Here is a 24410-nt window from a genome sequence, read left to right as displayed (position 1 = left end):
CGTACATGTATTGTACAATACATATATAAAATACACACACACGCTTGTACAATATCACATAATATCCTATGGAAAAACAAGAAAGTACTCGCGATCCTTCCCGATCTCTCGCGGAAGGTACTTCCGCGAAGACCGTAGACCGCGCGCTTATAATTTATGAACAGAAATCAAAGACTCTAGCAAGAGGAAAAAGTAGCGAACCCTCTTACGGAAATCACTGTTTCTATAAAGTTTACCCTTCATATCCTCTAACGGCCTTTCGACCGCTTCTTTCCATAAGAAAAAGTAATCGTGGTAACTGGAAAATAACGCTACTGCGCAGCCGCGATGTGTGACTGACTTTCCATGCTCGAACTTGAATGCAACCCCGTCAGTAGCTGATGAGCTTTTGCGCACTTCTAAGATACAGGCCCTATGTCTCGGAAATCGAGCGACTCGGGAAACGTGGTTGTAACCGTCCACGATTACAAAAAGGACATGCAGCTGAGCATCCAACTGAATCGCTGGATGATGAAGCCCATCGGTGTTTGGCCGCGATCAATCGACGTTTCGTGGGCAGAAAGATCCGTATATATACTACTAAATGTAATCTGCGTTAGCTTAATCGGTTTCCTCTTCATCCCTTGCGCCATATACATCGCGTTGGAGGTTGAAAACATTTACGATATGCTGAGACTGTCAGGGCCGGTGATCTTATGCGTTACGGCTGTCGCCAAGTATTTCTTACTCATCTACCGCGAGAACGATATCCGCAGGAATATCGAGCACATCGAGAACGACTGGATAAACACGCAGCATTACGATGACCGGAGCATCATGATCAAAAATGCCAAATTTGGCCGTCGCCTCGTCATGATCTGCGCGTTCTTCATGTACAGCGGCGCTGTGTTCTATTACCTTGCTATGCCGTTCAGTCACGGCAAGATCACGGAACTCGGTAGCAATTTGACGTACCGGCCACTGGTATATCCAGTTGCCAGAATGCTCATAGACGTGCGATACAGCCCCATCAGCGAGATCTTCTTCTGGTTGCAGTGCATTTCAGGATTCCTTGCGCATTCCATCACGGCCATTGCTTGCAGCCTAGCAGCGATGTTCGTGATGCATGCTTGTGGCCGCATGAAAGTTCTCATGAAATGGATCGAGCATTTGGTGGACGGTCGAAAGGATTTCGGCACTGACGTGGACGAGAGACTGGCGATGATTGTGAAGCAGCACGTTCAAGTCATACGGTAAGTTGTCTCTTAACGGGGATCTCTGTGTGCCGGTGATTCTTATCTTTAGTTATTATTATTATTGTTGTTGTAAATAAATATTAATCATATTTAATTACTTGGTATGTGATTACCATCTAAAAGAAATTGCAACCTTAAATCGAGTACCTTCTATGCGATGCAAAAATGTGGCACATGTATCTTCCAGTTTCGTATTGCTAACGGACAAGATACTGCGCGAAATATCTGTCACGGAAATTATAGGATGTACTTTACAGATGTGTTGTCTTGGATATTGTATTATCATGGTATGCATATCGTCTAAAGACAGTACGTATCGCGAAGCAGATCATTCCGAACTAGTGCGATGATCAATGTGTACAAAAGATACGTGTGTATATGATAGAGTGCAAAATTTTTTTTTAATTACAGGAGTGGCAAACGGGTGAACTCGCAAATTACGTGACATATATTATTATTCTCATAGCATTGACCTTCAATATTTTCATATTTTGTTACATTGGAGAGCTAATAGTTGAGCAGGTACAGTGTTCATCATTAAGTTTATTGTTTCTCTGCATATCTTATGCAACCTTTCTGTCTAATAAATTCACCCACAATTGCACATCTAAGAGTTAAAAAATCGTTTCCACCTTCAGATACTTTTGCCTTAGAAAATTGCCCTTATGATCGTAGTTTTCATGTTAGACCTAACAGAAATGCAAAGAGCAATCTTATGAACAGTTTAAAAAGATCGGCGAAGTATCATACATGATCGAATGGTATCGGTTACCAAGAAGGAAAGGTCTCGCCCTAGTATTGATGATCATCATATCCAATTCGTCCATCAAACTTACCGCTGGAAATCTTTTCGAGCTGTCGCTCAGTACTTTCGGTGACGTGAGTAGAACAATGACATTATTAAACATATTAACGGCCGAACGACTTACGTATCATTCCTCCAATCAACAGGTAATTAAGACATCTGTTGCCTACTTGAATATGTTTCGCACATTAACTATGTAAAATTTTCGCGAAACATAAAGTATAGTGTAGATCGATACAAGGATTCATTACGAATCAATTAATTATCTGACATCATACATTTGGTATGAAAGAGGAATGAGATATGATAGAGGAAATCGAAATTTAATAAGTAGAAAATAGAAAATAGAAAGTATTAATAAAATTTGAATATTTAATAAATAGGAAATAGAAAATTTTAATAAAAATTGAATATTTATACACAATGTAAACACGTTTAAAAAATCCAATTCGCATTTATCGTTTTTTGCAAACCCTTCATAAAACTCCATGTGTTTTAATTCGTGACATAAAATTAAACAACGCGTATACATAAGAATAAAAATATCTTGATTTTCCTTGGTGGTAAATAAAAAATATAAATATGTACCGATTTCATACGTTTATCTTATAAGCAGATTTTGGCTCTATTTCGACACACTTCTTTTAATATCACTTCCAACTTATATTAAATATTTATGAGGCACTGTACTTTTACAACCACTTATATTTTTCCTATTATAATTTCAGAAATTAATTCATACTTCTGAATCTAAATGAACATAAAGAGATTTGATTCTACCAAGATAAAACAAGACTGAACAAGTCTTGATATGATATCGTTAAAATAACTTTCAAAAACTAAAATGTTTTCTTCTACTTTGTAGCGCCACCGGAACGTTTATTAAATTATATATAAGATTTTGCATTTTTATTGTCCTTACGAATTTATCTTTTAATAACTGATTAATATTTCAAAATACAAACCAACATATAAGAAATTAATATATCTTTCGTATTACGGATATACTAAAAAACATTCACACAATTGCATTCACATGATTCTTGAAGGTAACAAATATGTCGCTTTGATCACATGTGTATCACATAGAGTATCACATAGAGTATCACAAGTGCATCCACGTATGTGCATACATACGCTGGTATAATATCGCATAATATCCCATGAAAACAAGGCAGCCCGATCTTTCCCGATCACTCGCCTCGCGAAGGTACCTCTGCAAAAACCAAAGACTGTGTGCTCATAATTTATGAGCAAAAAATAGCGTACCAACCAAGAACTAAGAGGAAGCGACGAACCCTCTAGCGGAAATCATTGCCTATACAAAGTTTCCCTTCCTATCCTGTAACGGTCGTTTGACTACTTCTTGACCACGAGAAGAAATAACCGTGGGGTGATAACTGGAAAATAGCCGTCACGGCGCAGCCGCGACGTGACTTTCCATGCTCGAACTTGAACGCAACCCCGTCAGTAGCTGATGAGCCTCTGTACGTTTCAAAGATACAAGAAGACCTTATGTACCGAAAATCGAGCGACCCAGACATCGTGGTTGCAGCTGTCCACGATTACAAGAAGGACATGCAACTGAGCATCCAGCTGAATCGTTGGATAATGAAGCCGATCGGCGTTTGGCCGCGATCAATTGAGATCTCGTGGCCAGAAAAATCCGCGTGCATGTTGGTGAATGTAATCTGCATCAGCTTAATCGGTTTCCTCTTCATTCCCTGCGCTATATACATCGTGTTGGAGGTTAAAGACACTTACGATATGCTGAAATTGTCCGGACCGCTGAGCTTCTGCCTTATGGCCATCATCAAGTACTCTTCACTCATCTGTCGCGAGAACGATATTCGCAGAGGTATCGAGCACATCGAGAACGACTGGATGAATACGCGGCATTACGATGACCGGAGTATTATGATCAGGAACGCTAAATTTGGCCGTCGCCTCGTTATAATCTGCGCTTTCTTCATGTATGGCGGTGCCGTGTTCTATTACCTTGCCATGCCGTTCAGCCATGGCAAGATTACGGAACTCGGCAGCAACTTGACGTATCGGCCACTCGTGTATCCAGTCGCCAGATTGATTGTCGACGCGCGACATAGTCCCGTCAGCGAGATTTTCTTCTGGTTGCAGTGCGTTTCAGGGTTCCTCGCGCATTCCATCACGACCGTTGCTTGTAGTCTAGCAGCGGTGTTCGTGATGCACGCTTGTGGCCGCATGAAAGTTCTGATGAAATGGATCGAGCATTTGGTGGACGGTCGAGAGGATTTCTGCAATGACGTGGACGAGAGACTAGCGATGATCGTGCAGCAGCACGTTCGAGTCTTACGGTGAGTCGTTTTTTAACAGGTGTCTTTGTGCCAGTGATTCTTGTCTTTGATATGATTATTATTATCGCTGTTTTTATGGTAATTAAATAATAATAACATTTGTGATTACTGGTTGAAAGAAGTGCAACTTTAAATCAAATACTTTGTACGCGATATAAAAATGTGGCACTTGTATCTTTCAGTTTCGTATCTCTAACGGACAGGATACTGCGCGAAATATCTATTGTGGAAATTGTAGGATGTACATTAAACATGTGTTTTCTTGGATATTATGTTATCATGGTATGCATATCGTCCAAAGAGTGCGTATCGCGAAGCAAATCATTCCGAAGTAATGCGAGCATATACGACCGATGTGTAAAGAAGATACGTGTGTGCCTCTCATAGAGTGAAAGAATTCTTTTAATTATAGGAGTGGGAAACAGGCGAACTCGCGAATTATGTGACATATACTATTATTCTCGTATCATTGACATTCAATATTTTCATATTTTGTTACATTGGCGAGCTTATTGCTGAACAGGTACAAGGTTCATCGTTAATCTCATTGTTTCTTTGCACCTCTCATGCAAACTTGCTGTGTAATAAATTCACCCACAATTGCACATCTTAAGGTAGTTAAATAATCGCTTCCATCTCCGAATACTTTTGCCTTAAAAAGCTGCTTTCATTATCGTAGTTTTCATGTTAAACCTAGAAAGAAATACAAAGACCAATCTTATGAACAGTGTAAAAAAATCGGCGAGATGTCGTACATGATTGAGTGGCATCGGTTACCAAAAAAGAAAGGTCTCGCCCTGGTGTTGATAATCGTCATGTCCAATGCATCCATCAAGCTTTCCGCTGGAAATCTTTTCGAGCTGTCTCTCAGTACGTTCGGTAGCGTGAGTAGCACAATGACACTATTAAATACTAAATATTAACAGCCGGATGACTTATGTGTCGTTCTCCTCCAACAAACAGGTAGTTAAGACATCTGTCGCCTATTTGAACATGTTACGCACATTAACTTCGTAAAATTTTCGTGTAACGAGCCAATTATGTGATAGATCGGTACAATTAATTGCGAATACATAAGAATTAATTATCTAATTCCATATTGATATGAGAAGAAGAGAAATGAGATACGGTAGAAGGCATGAAAATTTAATAAATAGAAAATTTAAATATTTATACACAAAGTAAACACGTTTAAAAAATTTAATTCGCATTTACCATTTTTTGCAAACCCTTCTTAAACTCCATGTGCTTTAATTCGTGATATAAAATTAAACGACGCGAATTCATAGGAATAGAAATAATTTGATTCTCCTTGCTGGTAAGCAAAAAGTATAAAGATGAACCGATTTTATACGTTTTTCTTACAAGTAGATTCTGGTTCTACTTCAACACATTTCTTTTAGTATCACTTCTAACGCATATTGAATATTTGTGAGGCGCTTTATTTTTACAACTCCTTATATTTTTCTTATTATAATTTCGGAAATTAACCTACACTTCTAACTCTCAATGACCATAAAGAGGTTTACTAAGATAAATCAAAACTGTTACTGAATAAGTCCTGACACAAGTCCTTACGAATTTATCCTTCAATAATGGATAAATATATCAAAATATATAGCAACATAAAGAAATTAATATACCTTTCGTACAACATTAAGGATTTACAAAAATACCTTGCATTTAGATGATTTTTGAAAGTGACAGGTATATCGCTTTGATCACATGTGTATTACATAAAGTATCACAATTGCATCCGTGCATACACACGCTCGTATAATATCGCATGAAAATAAACAGCCCGATCTTTCCTGATCATTCGCCTCGCGAAGGTACATCCACAAAATCCATAGACTACGCGCTCATAATTCATGAACAAAAAAAGCGGATGAACCAAGCAGTAAGAGGAAGCAGCGGACCCTCTTATGGAAATCACTGCTTCTACAAAGTTTACCCTTCACATTCTGTAACGATCGTTTGACCTCTTATTTCCACGAAGAGAAGTAACCGCGAAGTAGTAACAGGAAAAAAGCAGTTAAGGCGCAGTCGCGACATATGGCTTTCCATGATCGAACTTGAACGCAACCCCGTCAGTAGCTGATGAACCTTTGCGCGCTTCGAAGGTACAGAAAGGCCCTATGTCCCGGAAATCGAGCGACTCGAAAATCATGGTCTCGACCGTCCACGATTATAAGAAGGACATGCAACTGAGCATTCAGCTGAATCGCTGGATAATGAAGCCGATCGGCGTTTGGCCACGATCAATTGAGATTTCGTGGGCAGAAAGATCCGTATACATGTTGGTGAATGTAATTTGCATCAGCTTAATTAGTTTCCTCTTAATCCCCTGCGCCATGTACATTACATTGGAGGTTGAAGACACTTACGATATGCTGAGATTGTCCGGGCCGGTGAGCTTTTGCTTTATGGCCATCATCAAGTACTCCTCACTCATCTGCCACGAGGATGATATCCGCAGGGGTATCGAGCACATCGAGAAAGACTGGATGAACACGCGACATTACGGTGACCGGAATATCATGATTAGAAACGCCAAGTTTGGCCGTTGCCTCGTCGCAATCTGCGCGTTCTTCATGTACGGCGGCGCCGTATTTTATTATCTTGCTATGCCGTTCAGTCACGGCAAGATCACGGAACTTGATAGCAATTTCACATACCGGCCGCTTGTGTACCCAGTTGCTAAAGTGCTTATAGACGCGCGGTACAGCCCCATCAGCGAGATTTTCTTCTGGTTGCAGTGCGTTTCAGGATTCCTCACACATTCCATCACGACCATTGCTTGCAGCCTAGCAGCGGTGTTCGTGATGCACGCTTGTGGCCGCATGAAGGTTCTCACGAAATGGATCGAACATTTGGTGGACGGTCGAGAGGATTTCGGCAGTGACGTGGACGAGAGACTAGCGATGATCGTGCAGCAGCACGTTCGAGTGTTACGGTGAGTCATATCTTAACGGGGATCTCTGTGTGCCGGTGATTCTTGTCTTTGGTGTTTATTGTGTTGTCTTTTGTCATCATTATTACAGTTATCGTTGTAGTAAAATATTAACTGTATTTAATTATTATTTGTATGCAATTGTTTAAAAGGAATCGCAACATTAAATCGAATATCTTTTATGCGATACAATGTAGCACTTGTGCCTTCCAGTTTCATATCGCTAACGGACAGGATACTACGCGAAATATCTGTCATGGAAGTTGTAGGATGTTCTTTACAGATGTGTTGTCTTGGATATTGTATTATCATGGTATGCATATCGTTCAAAAAGTACATATCGCGAAGCAGATCATTCCGGAGTGATGCGAGCATATACGAGCGATGTGTACAGAAGATACGTGTGTATCTCAGAGAGTGGAAGAATATTTCTTAATTATAGGAGTGGGAAACGGGTGAACTCACGAATTATGTGACGTATACTATTATTCTCATATCATTGACCTTCAATATTTTCATATTTTGTTACATTGGCGAGCTGGCAGCTAAGCAGGTACAGTGTTCATCGTCAAGCTTATTGTTTCTCTATACATCCTATGTAAACTTGTGTGTAATAAATTCACTCACAACTGCACATTGTAGAGTAGTAAAAAAATTGTTTCCATCTCCGGATGCATTTTTGCTTTAAAAAATTGCCCTTATGATCGTAGTTTTCATGTTAGACCTAACAGAAATGCAAAATGCATTCTTATGAATAGTGTAAAAAGATCGGCGAAGTATCGTATATGATCGAGTGGCATCGGTTACCAAGAAAGGAAGGTCTCGCTATCGTCTTGATGATCATCATATCCAATTCGTCCGCCAAACTTACCGCTGGAAATCTTTTCGAGTTGTCGCTCAGTACATTCGGTGACGTGAGTAGTACAATGACGTTATTAAATATATTAAAAACCAAATGACTTATGTGTCATTCCTCCAATTGACAGGTAATTAAGACGTCTGTTGCCTACTTAAATATGTTACGCACACTAACGATGTAAAATTTTCGCGAAACGTGAAGTATAGTATAGACTGATGCAAGAATTAATTGCGAGTAAATGTCAATTAATTATCTGACATCATACCGGTGAAAGTAAGAGAAATGAGATTAGTAAAGGGAATGGAAATTTAATAAATAGAAAACTTGAGTATTACAGAAGAGTATACAGAAAGTAAATATACTTAAAAAATCGAACTCGAATCTATAGTTTTTTGCAAACCCTCCTTAATCTCCATGTGATTTAATTCGTGATAAAAGATTAAATGACGCGGATTCAGAGGAATAGAAATAATTTTATTTTTCTTACCAGTAAACGAAAGGTATGAGCCGATTTCATATATTTCTTTTACAAGCAGATTTTGGCACTATTTCAGCACACTTCTTTTAATATCACTTTCAACATATACTGAATATTTGGGTAGCCTTGTACTTTTACAAACCCTTAAATTTTGAAGGCAACAAGTATGTTGCTTTGATCACATGTGTATCACATAGAGTATCATAAGTCCATCCACAATACGTGCATACATACGCACGCTTGTACAATATCACATATCCATGAAAATAAAGGTGTACAATCTTTCCTGATCACTCGTCTTGCGAAGGTACTTCCGCAAAAATCATAGACTGTGTGTTCATAATTCACAAGCAAAAAATAACGTACTAACCAAGAAGTAAGAGGAAGTAACGGACCCTCTTACGGAAACCACTGCTTCTATAAACTTTACCCTTCATATCCTGTAACGGTCGTTTAATTGCTTCTTTCCACGAAGAGAAGTAACCGCGGGGTAGTAACTGGAAAATAGTTACGGCGCAGCCGCGATGTATGATTTCCCATGTTCGAACTTGAACGCAACTCTGTCAGTAGCTGATGAACCTTTGCGCGCTTCAAATATACAGGAAGGCCTTATGTCCCAGCAATCGAGCGACTCGGAAATCGTGGTTGCAACTGTCCACGATTACAAGAAGGATATGCAACTGAGCATCCAGCTGAATCGCTGGATAATGAAGCCTATCGGCGTTTGGCCGCGATCAATCGAGATCTCGTGGGCAGAAAGATTAGTGTACATGTTGGTAAATGTAATCTGCGTCAGTTTAATCGGGTTCCTCTTTATCCCTTGCGCTATATACATTGCGTTGGAGGTTGAAGAAATTTACGATATGCTGAGACTGTTCGGGCCAATGAGTTTCTGCCTTATGGCCGTCGTCAAGTACTCTTCACTCATTTGTCGCGAGAATGATATTCGCAGAGGTATCGAGCACATCGAGAACGACTGGATGAACACGCGGCATTACGATGACCGGAGTATTATGATCAGAAACGCCAAATTTGGCCGTCGCCTCGTCGCGATCTGCGCTTTCTTCATGTACGGCGGTGCCGTGTTCTATTACCTTGCCATGCCATTTAGCCACGGCAAGATCACGGAACTCGGCAGCAACTTGACATATCGGCCACTCGTATATCCAGTCGCCAGATTGATCGTCGACGCGCGATATAGCCCTGTCAGCGAGATCTTCTTCTGGTTACAGTGCGTTTCAGGATTCCTCACGCATTCCATTACAACCGTTGCTTGCAGCCTAGCAGCGGTGTTCGTGATGCATGCTTATGGCCGCATGGAGGTTCTCATGAAATGGATCGAACATTTGGTTGACGGTCGAGAGGATTTCTGTAGTAATGTGGACGATAGGCTAGCTATGATTGTGCAACAGCACGTTCGAGTCTTACAGTGAGTCGTTTCTTAATGGGGGTCTTTGTGCCGGTGATTCTTGTTTTTGATGTGATTATTATTATCGCTGTTGTTATGGTAATTAAGTATCAATAGCATTTGCGATTACTAATTGAAAAATTGCAACTTTAAATCAAATACTTTGTACGCGAAACAAAAATGTGGCAGTTGTGTCTTTCAGTTTCGTATCTCTAACGGACAGGATACTGCGCGAAATATCTATCGTGGAAATTATAGGATGTACGTTAAACATGTGTTTTCTTGGATATTATGTTATCATGGTATGCATATCGTCCAAAGAGTACGTATCTCGAAGCAGATCATTCTAGAGTAATGCGAGCATATGCGGTCGATGTGTAAAGAAGATACGTGTGTGCATTATAGAGTGCAAGAATTTTTGTAATGAATAATTAATAATCTTTTAGTTATTAATTAAGAATTTTTTAAATAATTAGTTAATAATTATAGGAGTGGGAAACGGTGGAACTTGCGAGTTACGTGACATATACTATTTTGTTCACATCATTGACCTTCAACATTTTTATATTTTGTTACATTGGCGAGCTTATTGCCGGACAGGTACAATGTTTATCGTCAATCTCATTGCTTCTTTGCACATTTTATACAAACTTGCTGTGTAACAAATTCACTCACAACTGCACATCTTATAGTAGTTAAAAAATCGTTTCCATTTTAAGATACATTTTTGCCTTAAAAGATTGCTTTCATTATCGTAGTTTTCATGTTAAACCTAAAAAGAAATGCAAAGAGCAATCTTATAAACAGTTTAAAAAAATCGGCGAGATATCGTACATGATCGAGTGGCATCGGTTACCAAGAAAGAATGGTCTCTGCCTTGTTTTGATGATCGTCATGTCCAATTCGTCTGTTAAACTTACCGCTGGAAATTATGTCGAGCTATCTCTTAATACCTTCGGTGACGTGAGTAACACAATAACACTATTTAACAAATATATTAACGGCCGAATGATTCATGTGTCGTTTTTCCAACCGACAGGTAGTTAAGACATCTGTCGCCTACTTGAACATGTTACGCACGTTGACTTCCTAAAATTTTCATAAAACGTGTAAATTATAGTATAGATCGATACAAGGATTAATTACGAGTAAATGTCAATTAATTATCTGATCTCATACCGGTATGAAAGGGAGAGGAATGAGATATAATAGAGAGAATGGAGATTTAATAAATAGAATACTTGAGTATTTATATACAAAGTAAATACACTTCAAAAATCTAATTCGCATCTATCGTTTTTTGCAAACCCTTCTTAAACTCCATGTGCTTTAATTCGCAATATAAGAATAAACGACGCGGTGTTAGAGGAATAGAAATAATTTAATTTTCTTTGCTGGTAAACGAAAAGTATAAAGATAAACCGATTTCATATGTTCTTCTTGCAAGTAGATGTTGGCTCTATTTCAGCACACTTCTTTTAATATCACTTCTAACGTACATCGAATATTTGGGAGGCGTTGTACTTTTACAAGCTCTTATATTTTTTCTATTATAATTTCAGAAATTAACATACACTTCTAAATCACAATGACTATGAAAAGGTTTAGTTCAATCAAGATAAACTAAGATTGTTACTGAATAAATCTTGACACGATATACGATATCAATAAAATATTTTTCAAAAGCTTGAAATGTTTTGATGTTTCTTTTTATCACTATCTATTTTCTTTATAACGCTACTGGATTATTTGTCAAATTATATATAAGATTTTTCATTTTTATTGTCCTTACGAACTTATCCTTTAATGACTGATTAACATTGCAAAATGTAAAACAATATAACAGAAATTGATATATATCTTTTGTACAATATTACGGATGTACAAAAATATCTTGCATGATGAATTTTGAAGGCAACAAATATATTGTTTTGATCACATTTTATCACATACAGTATCACAAGTCCATCCACGTATATGCATGCATACACTTATACAATATCGCATAATCCCATGAAAATAAGAGAGCACGATCTTTCCTGATCACTTGCTTCGCGAAAGTATCTCCGCAAAAACCATAGTCTGCGTGCTCATAATTCATGAGTAAAAAAAAGCGTACCAAGAAATAAAAGGAAGCAACGAACCCTCTTACGGAAGTCACTACTGCTACAAAGTTTACCCTTCATATCCTGTAACGATCGTTTGACCGCTTCTTTCCACGTAGAGAAGTAACCGCGGGGTGGTAACAGGAAAATAGCAATTACGGCGCAGCCGCGATGTATGACTTTCCATGTTCGAACTTGAACGCAACCACGTCAGTAGTCGATAAGCTTTTGCGCGCGTCTAAGATGCAGGAAGGGTCTATGAAATCGAGCGACCCAGACATCGTGGTTGCAACTGTCCACGATTACAAGAAGGATATGCAACTGAGCATCCAGCTGAATCGCTGGATAATGAAGCCGATCGGCGTTTGGCCACGATCAATTGAGAGTTCGTGGGCAGAAAAATCCTCCTATATATTGGTAAATGTAATCTGCATGAGCTTAATCGGTTTCCTTTTCATCCCTTGCGTTATATATCTCGTGTTGGAGGTTGAAGATAATTATGATAAGCTGAGACTGTCCGGACCGGTGAACTTCTGCATTATGGTCGTCTTCAAGTACTTCTCACTCATCGGCCGCGAGAACGATATCCGCAGAGGTTTCAAGCACATCGAGAACGATTGGATGAACACGCAGTATTACAGTGATCGAAACATCATGATCAGGAACGCCAAGTTTGGCCGTCGTCTCGTCGTGATTTGCGCTTTGTTCATGTACGGCGGCGCCATGTTCTATTACGTTGCCATGCCGTTCAGTCATAGCAAGATTACGGAACCTGGCAGCAACTTGACGTATCGGCCACTCGTGTATCCAGTCGCCAGATTGATCGTCGACGCGCGATACAGCCCTGTCAGCGAGATCTTCTTCTGGTTACAGTGCGTTTCAGGATTCGTCGCGCATTCCGTCATGACCGTTGCTTGCAGCCTAGCAGCGGTTTTCGTGATGCACGCTTGTGGCCGCATGAAGATTCTCATTAAATGGATCGAACATTTGGTGGACGGTCGAGAAGACTTCTGCAGTGACGTGGACGAGAGACTAGCGATGATCGTGCAGCATCACGTTCGAGTCTTACGGTGAGTCGTTTTTTAACAGGGATCTCTGTGTGCCGATGATTATTGTCTTTCATGTGATTATTATTATTGTTGTTGTTATGGTAATTAAATATTAATAACATTTGCGATTACTGAGTGGAAAAAAGTGCAACTTTAAATCAAATACCTTGTACGCGAAACAAAAATGTGGCACTTGTGTCTTTCAGTTTCGTATCTCTAACGGACAGGATACTGCGCGAAATATCTATTGTGGAAATTGTAGGATGTACGTCAAACATGTGTTTTCTTGGCTATTATGTTATCACGGTATGCATATCGTTCAAAGAATATATATCGCGAAGTAGATCTTTCCGGAGTAATGCGAGCATATATGATCGATTTGTACAGAAGATATGTGTATATCTCGGAGAGTGGAAGAATTTTTCTTAATTATAGGAATGGGAAACGGGTGAACTCACGAATTACGTGACGTATACTATTATTCTCATATCATTGATCTTCAATATTTTCATATTTTGCTACATTGGCGAACTTATTGCCGAACAGGTACAAGGTTCATTATCAAGCTAATTGTTTCTTTGCACCTTTTATGCAAACTTGCTGTGTAATAAATTCACTCACAATTGCACATCTTAAGGTAATTAAAAAATTACTTTCATCTTCGGATACTTTTGCCTTAAAAAACTGCTTTCATTATCGTAGTTTTCATGTTAAACCTAAAAAGAAATACAAAGACCAATCTTATGAACAGTGTAAAAAGATCGGCGAGGTGTCGTACATGATCGAGTGGCATCGGTTACCAAAAAAGAAAGGTCTCGCCCTTGTGTTGATGATCGTCATGTCTAATTCGTCCATCAAACTTACCGCTGGAAATGTTTTCGAGCTATCACTTAGTACCTTCGGTAACGTGAGTAACACAGTGACACTATTAAATATTAAATATTAAATATTAAATATTAACAGCCGAATGACTTATAGTTGTTTTCCTCCAACAAATAGGTAATTAAAACATGTGTTGCCTACGTAAACATGTTACGCACATTAACTTCGTAAAATTTTCGCGAAACATGTAAATTATAGGATAAATCGATACAAGGATTAATTGCTAGTAAATGTCAATTAATTATCTGACCTCATATCGATATGATAAGAAGAGGAACGAGAAATACGATGGAACTAGTAAAGATTGAATAAACGGAAGAAATTTAATGTTTATACAAAGAAATCATATTTGAGATGTTTTGTATACCCTTCTTAAGGTCTATGCGCTTTATCCCGCAGTATACGGTGTTAAATCGCACGGAATGCAGATAACTTGCTTTTCCACTTGGCAAAATGAAACATTAGTTTTCCAAATGGCGGTCAGCGTTGTTTCCTCGTCACATAACTAAATAACAGCACTGGATGCACGCAATGACCGGAGCTTAATCGGAAATACACTCTCATACACGCATCTCGCACTTATCGATCGTTACTATCCCTTCATCGTTCGGAAATACCGCGACTCCTACTTCGCGAAGATAAAACCATACTTCTCGGGGAAAAAGAAGTGAGAGAGGCGCGCAAGCGCCGAGGAAACCTTCTGTTGTCCTCCGTCGTGACCTTTCCGCTCAATAGCTGGCGAGCGTTCGAGTCACGACCATGTCGCACTCGTTCCGCGTGTTCCCCAAGCACAACGTCCTTTACGAGCAAGATAGCGAGTACAGCATTCAGCTGAATCGCTGGTTCCTCAAGCCGATCGGCGCTTGGCCCGACGATGCCAACCAACCGGTCAGCCTTGCGAAAAAACTGCTGTCCCGCTGCATCCAATTCATTTGCCACTCTCTGATCGCCTTCACGGTGGTGCCATGCGCGCTTTACATCATGTTCGAACCAGACGTCCACCTGAAGCTGAAGGCCTTCGGCCCGATGATACACTGGCTGATGGGTGGTATGAATTATTGCTCGCTGCTGCTGCGTAGCTACGAGATACGCAAATGCGTAGACCACATGCGGGCCGATTGGCGGCTCGTGAAGGGTACACACGATCGGGAGGTGATGCTGAGGAATGCCAAATTCGGACGATTCGTGTCCACCTTCTGCGTGATCTTCATGCAGGGTGGCGTCTGTTCCTACAGTATCATAACCAGTTTCACCCCGGCGATCGTGCGCATCGACAATATCACCATCGCGATGCACCAACTGCCATGTCCGTTCTATACGGAACTGGTGGACGCCAGATACAGTCCGACGAACGAGATCGTGCTCGGCCTCCAACTGCTCTCGACCTTCATAGTGAACACCGTCACGGTGGGTGCGTGCAGCCTTGCCGCGGTCTTCGCCATGCACGCCTGCGGCCAGCTGAACATCCTGATGTTGAGACTGGACGAGCTCGTCGACGTGTCTTCGGCGAAGGACGAGTACGAGAGCACGCGCCGGAAACTGGCTGCCATCGTGGAGCATCATCTACGTGCATTGAGGTAGTGTAGTTGTATGTCGACAATTTTGAACGTCGAATGTAATGTGACTAATATTATCGGTAATAAGCACATGAACATATTTAAACAGCCGATTCTGTATCTTGCATATGCAAAGCTCTTTTTGTTTTGTATTATTTAATTTACTCCCAACAACCGTGATAGAACCATTGAGCTGTCTTTTAACAAGTGTTGACGTATAGCACTGTTGTACTTGCAGAATCGCAAGAGGGGATTTCGCGCTAACTGTCTCGTAATATAGTTTTTTTACGTTTCAATTTCAGTTTCGTGTCGCAGATAGAAACGATTATGCATCAAATATGTCTCGTCGAGCTGTTGGGCTGCACGACAGATATATGTATGCTCGGATATTACACAATCACGGTATGCTAAAATTTCGTAATAAGGAGCAAGGAGCGACCGCAGATTTCGCGAATCTTAAAAGTTAGACGAATGTCTCGTTAACATGTGCTACCGAAATCGTTCTGTGCATACGTAGGTAGTCTTCTGACGTGCCTCCTCTTTCTCGACATTTTTTACTCCCATACGTGTATATTCTACTTACAGGAGTGGGAACTGCACGACACGAAAAATTTGCTCACGTACTTCACTATATTTATAGCCATGTCATGCAACATTTTCATATTTTGCTACATCGCTGAAATTCTCACGGACCAGGTAGTCGCATCGTACAATTCCTCTCTTTGTATTCTCAGATAAAATTATCGCGATAAAAAAATATGTTGACCAAATCAGCCTTTGTGCAGTGTCAAAAAGTAGGTGATGTCGCATACATGACAGATTGGTACCAATTGCATCATAAAATTGCGATCGATTTGATCTTAATAATCTCGCGATCGAACACCGTTATAAAGATAACAGCCGGAAAAATGATTCAACTGTCTATCGCAACTTTTGGAGACGTAAGTCTGTCCGGTAACACATATATTAACGCTTTTATAGTAACTAAATTTGTATGATGGCGAACTTGTGTGTCTGCAGTCTTCCGCAATTTCTGCTCGAAATTTTGCTGTGTCACGTTATCACTAAAGATCCTTTAATTACCGCCGAAACAATTATGCTACTTGAAATTTTCAGATGCTAATACGCACGTAGAATTTTAGAAAAGACATTGTTACAGAAAAATTCACAAAATTGTTAACACAGATCTGTCAATCGTGATTATTTCAGGTGATGAAAACAGCATTTGCGTATTTAAATATACTCAGAACAGTAGCGACGTAACAAAAACTAAATATGTACATATATACGCCGAAGTCAAAAGTTGCCGAGAACAATTTAAATGTAAATCTATCTGACTTACCAATAATCAATGTAGTGACGTAGCTGATTCTCGGCATGCTGATTAACGTATTCCTTGTCCTCTCACATCAACTTTATTACACGATATTTCATATTTTCATATTTCATCAATAACGACACTCTCATGCAGCTTTAACGCATGTAATTGAAAAAAAGAACATAAATTCCCATGTGAAAAACTGTAAGAAACGAAAAATATCGCATGTCCATCTATTTGATGACTTGAAGAACATTAATTTTCCCGACAAGAAGTAGCCAAAATCTTACAGTAATCATTCATTTAGCAGTCCACCATCAAGACCATTCTTAAACTTAAACGTAACTGACTTTATTTCTCATGTGTCGCACGATACATTGCGATTCGATGCAACAAGTTAAAGAAGCTATAGGTATCGATTGCGTTCCGTCTCTCAGCCAGACGATACAGTAATTTTTCTGTTTCCTCATAATGTCCGCGCAAGCGCTACTCCACTATTCGTATCCACTATTCGATGGAGAAGTGCGCGAGCAGCGATCAGTATTCCTGACGCGTCTCTTGTTGACGAACCATGAAGTGCGTTTCTCACGAACCTTCGCTCGACCACTATAGACGAGACAACGACTATAGTCTTCAACTGAATCGTTGGGTGCTGAAACCGATAGGAGCTTGGCCCGAACTACCAACGAATTCGCTGATCAGAAACATGCTGAAGAAGCTCTTGAGATTTACGTGTCACTCTTTAATAGCTTTCACTATGGTACCCTCTATACTGTACATACTCTTCGAAGAGAAGGACTTCCGCCTCAAGCTGAAGGCAGTAGGGCCGACAAGTCATTTTCTCATGGGTAGCATCAATTATTGCTCACTCTTGTATCAAAACGAGCGAATACGCAGATCCATTGAACACATGGAGACGGATTGGCGAATTGCAAAAAGAGAGCACGATCGGGAAGTGATGTTGAGAAACGCTCGAATTGGGAGGATCATTGCAGGCATTTGTGCATTGATTATGCAAGGTGGTGTGCTCTGTTACAATTTAGCGAGAGGAATGTCGCCGATCATCATGACGATCGGCAACGAGACCGTGGCGATAGGTCGCTTACCGTGCCCGTCGTACAACAAGATTGTAGATACCAGGTTCAGTCCGGTGTACGAAGTCGTGCTCGTGTTGCAATGTCTCTCAACCATTATCGTCAACAACACTACGATCGGTGCGTGTGGTCTCGCCGCGGTTTTCGCGATGCACGCCTGCGGTCAGCTTAACGTGGTGATGTTCCGGCTCGAAGAGCTCGTCGACGAGAAACGAGATATCCTTCAGTTAAGATTAGCCAATATTATAGAGCGGCATCTGCGAGCATTGAGGTAAGATCTGTTTTGTGAGAAATTGAATACAAGTTATTTTTATAATTGTCAGTAGAAAGAAGGATATACACAGTCTGTCCCAGATCCAATGAGACTGGTCTAAAAAAAATACAAAGCGTTTATTATTTTGATTTTTTATTCTTGTTTATTCAAAATAGTCTCCTTCTGAGTCAATACAGCGCTGGAAACGTTCAACAAATTTTTCGAAACATTTTTTATACTCATCGGCTGGAATGGCCTTTAGTATGGCTGTCGAAGTCTTTTGGATGACCGGGATGGTATCGAAACGATTTCCTTTCATCGGCAATTTCAGTTTGGGAAATAGCCAGAAGTCGCACGGAGCCAAATCAGGTGAATACGGTAGATGATCGATAACAATGATGCCTTTTTTGATCAAGAATTCACGTACCATGATGGCTTTGTGCCATGGTGCATTATCGTGCAACAAAAATCAACTGCCTGGCTCACGATATTCCGGCCGAACTCGTCGAATTCTGGCCCACAATCGTTGTAGAACTCCCAGATAATATTCTGCGTTCATCGTCTGATCTTCTGGGACGAATTCTGTGAACAATTCCCTTTGAATCGAAGAAAACGGTCAACATTGTCTTGATTTTGCTCTTCTGAAAGCGTAATTTTTTCTCTTTTGGCTCTTCTGATGACTTCCATGTCGCACTCTGACATTTTGTTTTTGGCTCATATTGAAAACACCACGTTTCATCACCAGTTACAATGGCTGACATGCTTGCCGGATTCCTTCAGGAATCCCCATCATCCAAAAGACTTCGACCGCCATTCCAGCCGATGAGTATAAAAAATGTTTCGAAAAATTTGTTGAACGTTTCCAGCGCTGTATTGACTCAGAAGGAGACTATTTTGAATAAACAAGAATAAAAAATCAAAATAATAAACGCTTTGTATTCTTTTTAGACCAGTCTCATTGGATCTGGGGCAGACTGTGTGTATATATATATATATATATATACATTTTTTAATGCAGCTTTTTTTAATGACTTGAGCGCTCAAATGATCTCTCTTTTAAATATGTATACCTCTTACAGCAATCTTGTTTAATTATAAAATATGTTGCGCAAATGTAAGATGTTGGAGAAATTGCTTTCATGTTTCCTTGTGCGAATTTAATATTTTTAAATTGAATATTAAAGAAGATATTATGATATGACATTATCGTGTTGATGACGTACTTTTGTAAAAAATTCTAGCTACTTTTAATTGTTTCAATTACAGATTTCTTTCGCGTATGGAGACGATTATGCGTCAGATATGTTTCGTGGAATTAGTCGGATGTACATTCAACTTGTGCATGCTAGGATATTATACCATTACGGTACGCTTAAAAACTTGAAAAGGTGAATATGTAATGAAAACAATTCGTCTTTTATTCCTCCCTATTTTTATTTTGAATATTATCAAGTTGCATATCTTCTAGGAATGGCATGAAGAAAGTACAAACACTATAATAACATATATCATGATCCTTACAGCAATGATGTTCAATATTTTTATATTTTGTTTCATCGGTGAACTTATAACCGAACAGGTAATCATCTTTATCTCGAGTTCTTTCGTCAAATAATTCATCTATAGTTAAAATATCATTCTTATCTCATGGATTTTATCTCGTAACAGTGCAGTAAAGTCGGTGAAGCAGCTTATATGACAAACTGGTATCACTTACCGCATAAAACTGCTCTTGGTATAATTTTGATAATTTTGCGGTCAAGTATCGCTGTCAAAATCACAGCTGGAAAAATATTTCATATGTCAATCGCAACTTTCGGTGTTGTGAGTATTAAAAAGAAATGTCAATATGTTACAATTATACTTTAAATAAATTATGAATATTTATTTATGTGATTTTTTTTTAATTACCGATATGCAAACTTGATATGAATATATGAGGAACATGTGTAACGAAAATTTCTATTGGATATATATAGCATAATTATTAAATTTTGGTTTAAATATTTATATCAAAACACTTTCAGGTAATTAAAACATCTGTCGCATATTTGAATATGCTTCGAACGCTGACCATGTAAATACTACAAAACATGATTATATTTTATAATATTTTAAATAGACGTTCTTTCTTTAAAATAAAAGTCTCCGCGTATAATAAATTTTTACGTGTACAACTAATGACATAAGAGCGTGTATGCAATAATTCAAAGTAGTATCTAGCATGTAAAAGTTTTGTGCAACGAGATTGGTAATATATTGAATAGAATACTTTGAAAAAGTGCTTGTATATGGGAGTGCTTCTATAAACAAGATTTTTGAATTTTACTTATATTAATTTGAATGTAGGCAAGGTAAAAAAAATATAAAAAGATATTTTACCGTCTACTCGCATAAATAATTTAATAATATAATTTCAAATAGTTCTGCAAAAAAAGTCTTCTAATAAGAAACAGTCATCAAATTTATATTTTTTCAATGCTCCATACATAAATAAATATACGCACGTTGCACACGACTTATACAATCTGACATTTCTTCCTGGATAGAAAGCTTTCGTGATTTTCCACAGTTGCTCGCGGAAAAAAGCAGCAGGCAGAAAGCAAGTCTTACGCGTATAATTCATAAACAGCGACCGACTGACACATCGCAAGAGTTGAACCCTCCTGCGGAAGTCAATATGACTATAAAATGCACCCTTCATTTCCTGATATAACCGATAAGTCTGATCATTCTTCTTCGCTAAGGGCAGCTAAGCACGCAAGCGCGCGACGTGACTATCCATACCTGAGAGTTCCTTTCGCACAATCCCTTCAGTCGCTATCAAGCTTCCGTACCACGACAATGTATATTTCACCGACTGACAAGTCGCAACCCGTCACGGTCATGTACGATCACGAGAAAGACATGCAGCTGAGCATTCAACTGAATCGATGGATATTGAAACCGATCGGTGCCTGGCCGAGATCGGCCGATTCCTCCTGGATCAAGAGGTGCGTTCATATACTGGTGAATTTGATTTACACCTGCCTGATCGGTTTCATCTTCGTGCCGTGCGCTTTTTACATCGTCCTCGAGATCGAGGACACGTACAACACTTTGAAGTTCACCGGGCCACTGAGTTTCTGCATCATGGTCATCGCCAAATACTACTCGTTGATCTTGCACAGCAGTAATATTCGCAGGTGTATCGATTACATAAAGGACGACTGGATAAATACGCGGCATCACGGTGACCGTATGATCATGATCAGGAATGCGGAATTCGGACGTCGCCTTGTGGCGATTTCCGCGGTCTTCACCTACGGCGGCGCCGTGTTCTATCATATCGCCATGCCGATCAGCATAGGCAAGGTCACAGAGGAAGCTGAGAACCTGACGTACAGGCCGTTGGTATATCCGGTCGCTCGGGCGATCGTCGATACGCGTCAAAGTCCTGTCAGTGAAATCTTCTTCTGCATCCAATGCGTGGCGGGTTTCTTCACGCAGGCTGTCACTGCTTCCGGCAGTAGCCTAGCAGCCGTTTTCGCGATGCATGCCTGTGGCCGCCTCGAGATCCTGATGCAATGGATCGTACATCTGGTTGATGGACGGGAGGATTTGTGTGATAACGTGGACGAAAGGTTGACCATGATTGTGCAGCAACATGTACGCATTTTGCGGTAAGCTCTTTTTTTGCCAAGGAACAACGATGATTCTTGTCTTTGTATGAAAATTAGACTATCGATATAAATAAAAATTGTTTATTAAAAATTGATTGTTAAGTTTTTACTGCAATAATATTGAAAGATATCGTTGACAATACCGTCGACATACAAATTTTATGCCAAATTAATTGCCAAATCTTAATTTTAATTATGAAGACATCGTGTTGACATGTTGTTAATTAGTTTACAATTTTCTTCATGATGAGTTTATTATCTTGCAGTTTTATATCGCTAACGGAAAAGGTACTGCACGAAATATCTCTCGTGGAAATTGTAGGATGTACTGTAAACATGTGTTTTCTTGGATATTATGTTATTATGGTATGCATATCGTCCAAAAAGTACGTACCGCGAAGTACATTGTTTCGGAAGAATGCATGTATGATCGATGTGTGGAGAAAATAAGTGTGCGTCTTATCGAGTGTGGCAATTTTTTCAATTACAGGAATGGGAAACGGGCGAACTCGCGAGTTACGTGACGTATACTATTCTGCTCATATCATTCACTTTTAATATTTTCATATTTTGTTACATAGGCGAACTCCTTGCCGAGCAGGTATGATTCTTTTGTATTAACAATACACATGTATAAGGTGTTTTAAAAAGGATTGGCTAGCTAAATATAGTTATATTCTTCTCAATCAAAGATTTATTAAAGTTAAATAAAAAAGTTCCTATTAACGTGCCTAAAATGCTTAAATAAAAAATTAATGTCAAGTCCAAGTTAAAAGAATTAATTTCGATATTAACACAGTACAAACAACAACATTTATCTAAATAAATAAGAAAAACGAATAAAAAAATTCAAATAAGAAAAAACGAAATTTAAAGGAGATGCTCGAAATTCATGAAGTTTTATATATGTCATTCTTCATCCATCTTTTTTTCTTTGTTTGTTATCAATCGAAACTAAATAAACAATTGTTTTCAAATGCTCCATAGATAAACATTATAATAATTTAAATTTAATAATTATTAAATATTATTATATGTTACGTTAAGTATTGTATATTACGTTAACATTGAAATTAATTCTTTTAATTTAGACCTAACATTATTTTTTTAACTAAATATTCTAAGCACTATATTTATAGGAACATTTTTCCTTATCTTGATGAAAAGAATACAAATACATAAAGCTAATCTTTTTTTTAACATCTCGTATATTTCTTTCGTATTTCTTTCGTATATTTTCACAACAAATTAAACAATTAAATAATTTCATAATATTATATTTAAAATATAATTTTAATTTTATGTTCGGTACAATGTTTATCGCTGTAAATGTGATAGCGTTTGACATAAAATAAAGGAATGAAACGAATTTTTGTTGAATAGTGCAGGAAAGTCAGTGAGATATCCTACATGATCGATTGGCATCGTCTACCAGGCAAAAGGGCCTTAGCTATTGTGTTACTAATTGCAATGTCCAATTCATCGATCAAACTTACCGCTGGGAATCTCGTCGAATTATCTCTAAGCAGTTTCGGTGATGTAAGTAGTAACATTATGAATGTAAATTATTTGCAACATATATAAATGTAATTTTATGTTGTACTTATACATGAATTGCATGACTTACGTGTTGTTTATTAAACGAATAGGTGATTAAGACGTCAGTCGCGTACTTGAGTATGTTACGCACGCTAACTTCTTGAAAATTCTTCGGAATGTACAAATTATAGTGTCGCGTGACGAGTTGTAATAAATAGTAAGAAAGATTGAACTTGCAGTTTTATAAGATGTACATCGACTGATGGCAAAAAAGTGAAAATAAAACAGTAAGATACACCTTCAATAAGATACACATAAATGCAGATTTAAGAAATGGAGAATATTCCGACTTATATCAAAATGTGACATCTCTCTCTTTCCGTGACCTTCTCTTTTTTTCTTTCACACGTTGTTTCCTCAAACATTTTTTGAGACAACACGATAAAATTCTCTTGCGAAGTACAAAATACCATGAAATATATTTCTTATTAATTTAAATATTTTTGGACACGAATATACAAGTATTTTGAGAGAGGAGACGTTTACTTTACATGGCAAAAATAAATTGATCTCCACTGCTTTTCTATCAATAACTATTCAATAACGTTGAATTCAATTGAGAATACTTATTTTCCGCCATAAAAGACCATATTACGCGAATGAACAATTCATCGTGTTTCCACACACACGACGTATAACTGACAGCAACTTGTTCAGCTGTTTCCGTCTCTATTACTTCTGCTTACGCTGTGAATTACATTGATGTTCGACGCAACAAGTTGCGAGTACTATAAGTATCGATTATATATTGTCTTAGAGCCAGCCGATACAGCAACGTCTTTTTCCCCGTCAGGAATAAGCTACGCGATCGCGCAAGCGCT

The 24410-nt window shown here is 38.7% G+C and overlaps 7 protein-coding genes across 10 annotated transcripts; all 7 read left to right on the top strand.

Annotated features, from left to right (window-relative positions):
- The first annotated feature begins 33 nt into the window (after window positions 1-33).
- LOC105188545 (uncharacterized) lies at window positions 34-5505 on the top strand. The gene is made up of 9 exons (XM_025302433.1): window positions 34-1232; window positions 1423-1522; window positions 1647-1757; window positions 1959-2186; window positions 3427-4373; window positions 4556-4655; window positions 4786-4896; window positions 5102-5257; window positions 5337-5505. Exons 1-9 carry the CDS (start codon window positions 415-417, stop codon window positions 5388-5390), a joined length of 2625 nt encoding a protein of 874 aa, XP_025158218.1. The 5' UTR covers window positions 34-414; the 3' UTR covers window positions 5391-5505.
- A 563-nt stretch (window positions 5506-6068) lies between these two features.
- On the top strand, window positions 6069-9303 carry LOC105188544 (odorant receptor 22c-like). Its single transcript, XM_025303152.1, has 5 exons — window positions 6069-7329; window positions 7540-7639; window positions 7769-7879; window positions 8085-8240; window positions 8313-9303. Exons 1-5 carry the CDS (start codon window positions 6512-6514, stop codon window positions 8364-8366), a joined length of 1239 nt encoding a protein of 412 aa, XP_025158937.1. The 5' UTR covers window positions 6069-6511; the 3' UTR covers window positions 8367-9303.
- Window positions 9304-9307: 4 nt separating this feature from the next.
- Window positions 9308-11810, top strand: LOC105188542 (odorant receptor 63a-like). 2 transcript variants are annotated; one of them, XM_019843854.2, is made up of 5 exons: window positions 9308-10092; window positions 10274-10373; window positions 10561-10671; window positions 10879-11034; window positions 11111-11810. In XM_019843854.2, the coding sequence occupies exons 1-5, from the start codon at window positions 9338-9340 to the stop codon at window positions 11162-11164; spliced, it is 1176 nt and encodes a 391-aa protein (XP_019699413.2). In that variant the 5' UTR covers window positions 9308-9337; the 3' UTR covers window positions 11165-11810. The 2 variants fall into 2 exon arrangements, with proteins under 2 accessions (XP_019699413.2, XP_025158941.1); XM_025303156.1 differs by having other exon boundaries at window positions 10879-11155.
- A 58-nt stretch (window positions 11811-11868) lies between these two features.
- LOC105188541 (odorant receptor 85c) lies at window positions 11869-14450 on the top strand. Of its 2 annotated transcripts, XM_019843849.2 has the most exons (6): window positions 11869-12593; window positions 12663-13246; window positions 13432-13531; window positions 13661-13771; window positions 13977-14132; window positions 14225-14450. In XM_019843849.2, the coding sequence occupies exons 1-6, from the start codon at window positions 12348-12350 to the stop codon at window positions 14276-14278; spliced, it is 1251 nt and encodes a 416-aa protein (XP_019699408.2). In that variant the 5' UTR covers window positions 11869-12347; the 3' UTR covers window positions 14279-14450. The 2 variants fall into 2 exon arrangements, with proteins under 2 accessions (XP_019699408.2, XP_011148366.3); XM_011150064.3 differs by having other exon boundaries at window positions 11869-13246.
- Window positions 14451-14482: 32 nt separating this feature from the next.
- On the top strand, window positions 14483-16948 carry LOC105188540 (odorant receptor 22b). Of its 2 annotated transcripts, XM_019843853.2 has the most exons (5): window positions 14483-15684; window positions 15966-16065; window positions 16249-16359; window positions 16449-16604; window positions 16873-16948. In XM_019843853.2, exons 1-5 carry the CDS (start codon window positions 14867-14869, stop codon window positions 16924-16926), a joined length of 1239 nt encoding a protein of 412 aa, XP_019699412.1. In that variant the 5' UTR covers window positions 14483-14866; the 3' UTR covers window positions 16927-16948. The 2 variants fall into 2 exon arrangements, with proteins under 2 accessions (XP_019699412.1, XP_019699411.1); XM_019843852.2 differs by having other exon boundaries at window positions 16449-16915.
- Window positions 16949-17331: 383 nt separating this feature from the next.
- LOC105188539 (odorant receptor 4) lies at window positions 17332-20446 on the top strand. The gene is given in 7 exon segments (XM_019843850.2): window positions 17332-17407; window positions 17410-17542; window positions 17545-18346; window positions 19595-19694; window positions 19797-19907; window positions 19997-20152; window positions 20356-20446. Coding segments are annotated over 7 exon segments (1422 nt in total). The 5' UTR covers window positions 17332-17341; the 3' UTR covers window positions 20410-20446.
- Window positions 20447-21049: 603 nt separating this feature from the next.
- On the top strand, window positions 21050-23706 carry LOC105188538 (uncharacterized). The gene is made up of 5 exons (XM_011150061.3): window positions 21050-21990; window positions 22257-22356; window positions 22481-22591; window positions 23374-23529; window positions 23640-23706. Exons 1-5 carry the CDS (start codon window positions 21173-21175, stop codon window positions 23691-23693), a joined length of 1239 nt encoding a protein of 412 aa, XP_011148363.1. The 5' UTR covers window positions 21050-21172; the 3' UTR covers window positions 23694-23706.
- Window positions 23707-24410: the final 704 nt, after the last annotated feature.

Source organism: Harpegnathos saltator, unplaced genomic scaffold (assembly GCF_003227715.2).
Source record: "Harpegnathos saltator strain DR-91 unplaced genomic scaffold, Hsal_v8.6 scaffold115, whole genome shotgun sequence".
In the NCBI taxonomy this organism is placed as follows: domain Eukaryota; kingdom Metazoa; phylum Arthropoda; class Insecta; order Hymenoptera; family Formicidae; genus Harpegnathos; species Harpegnathos saltator.
Note: the sequence above shows the minus strand (reverse complement) of the source record. Positions and strands in the feature narration are given on the sequence as shown.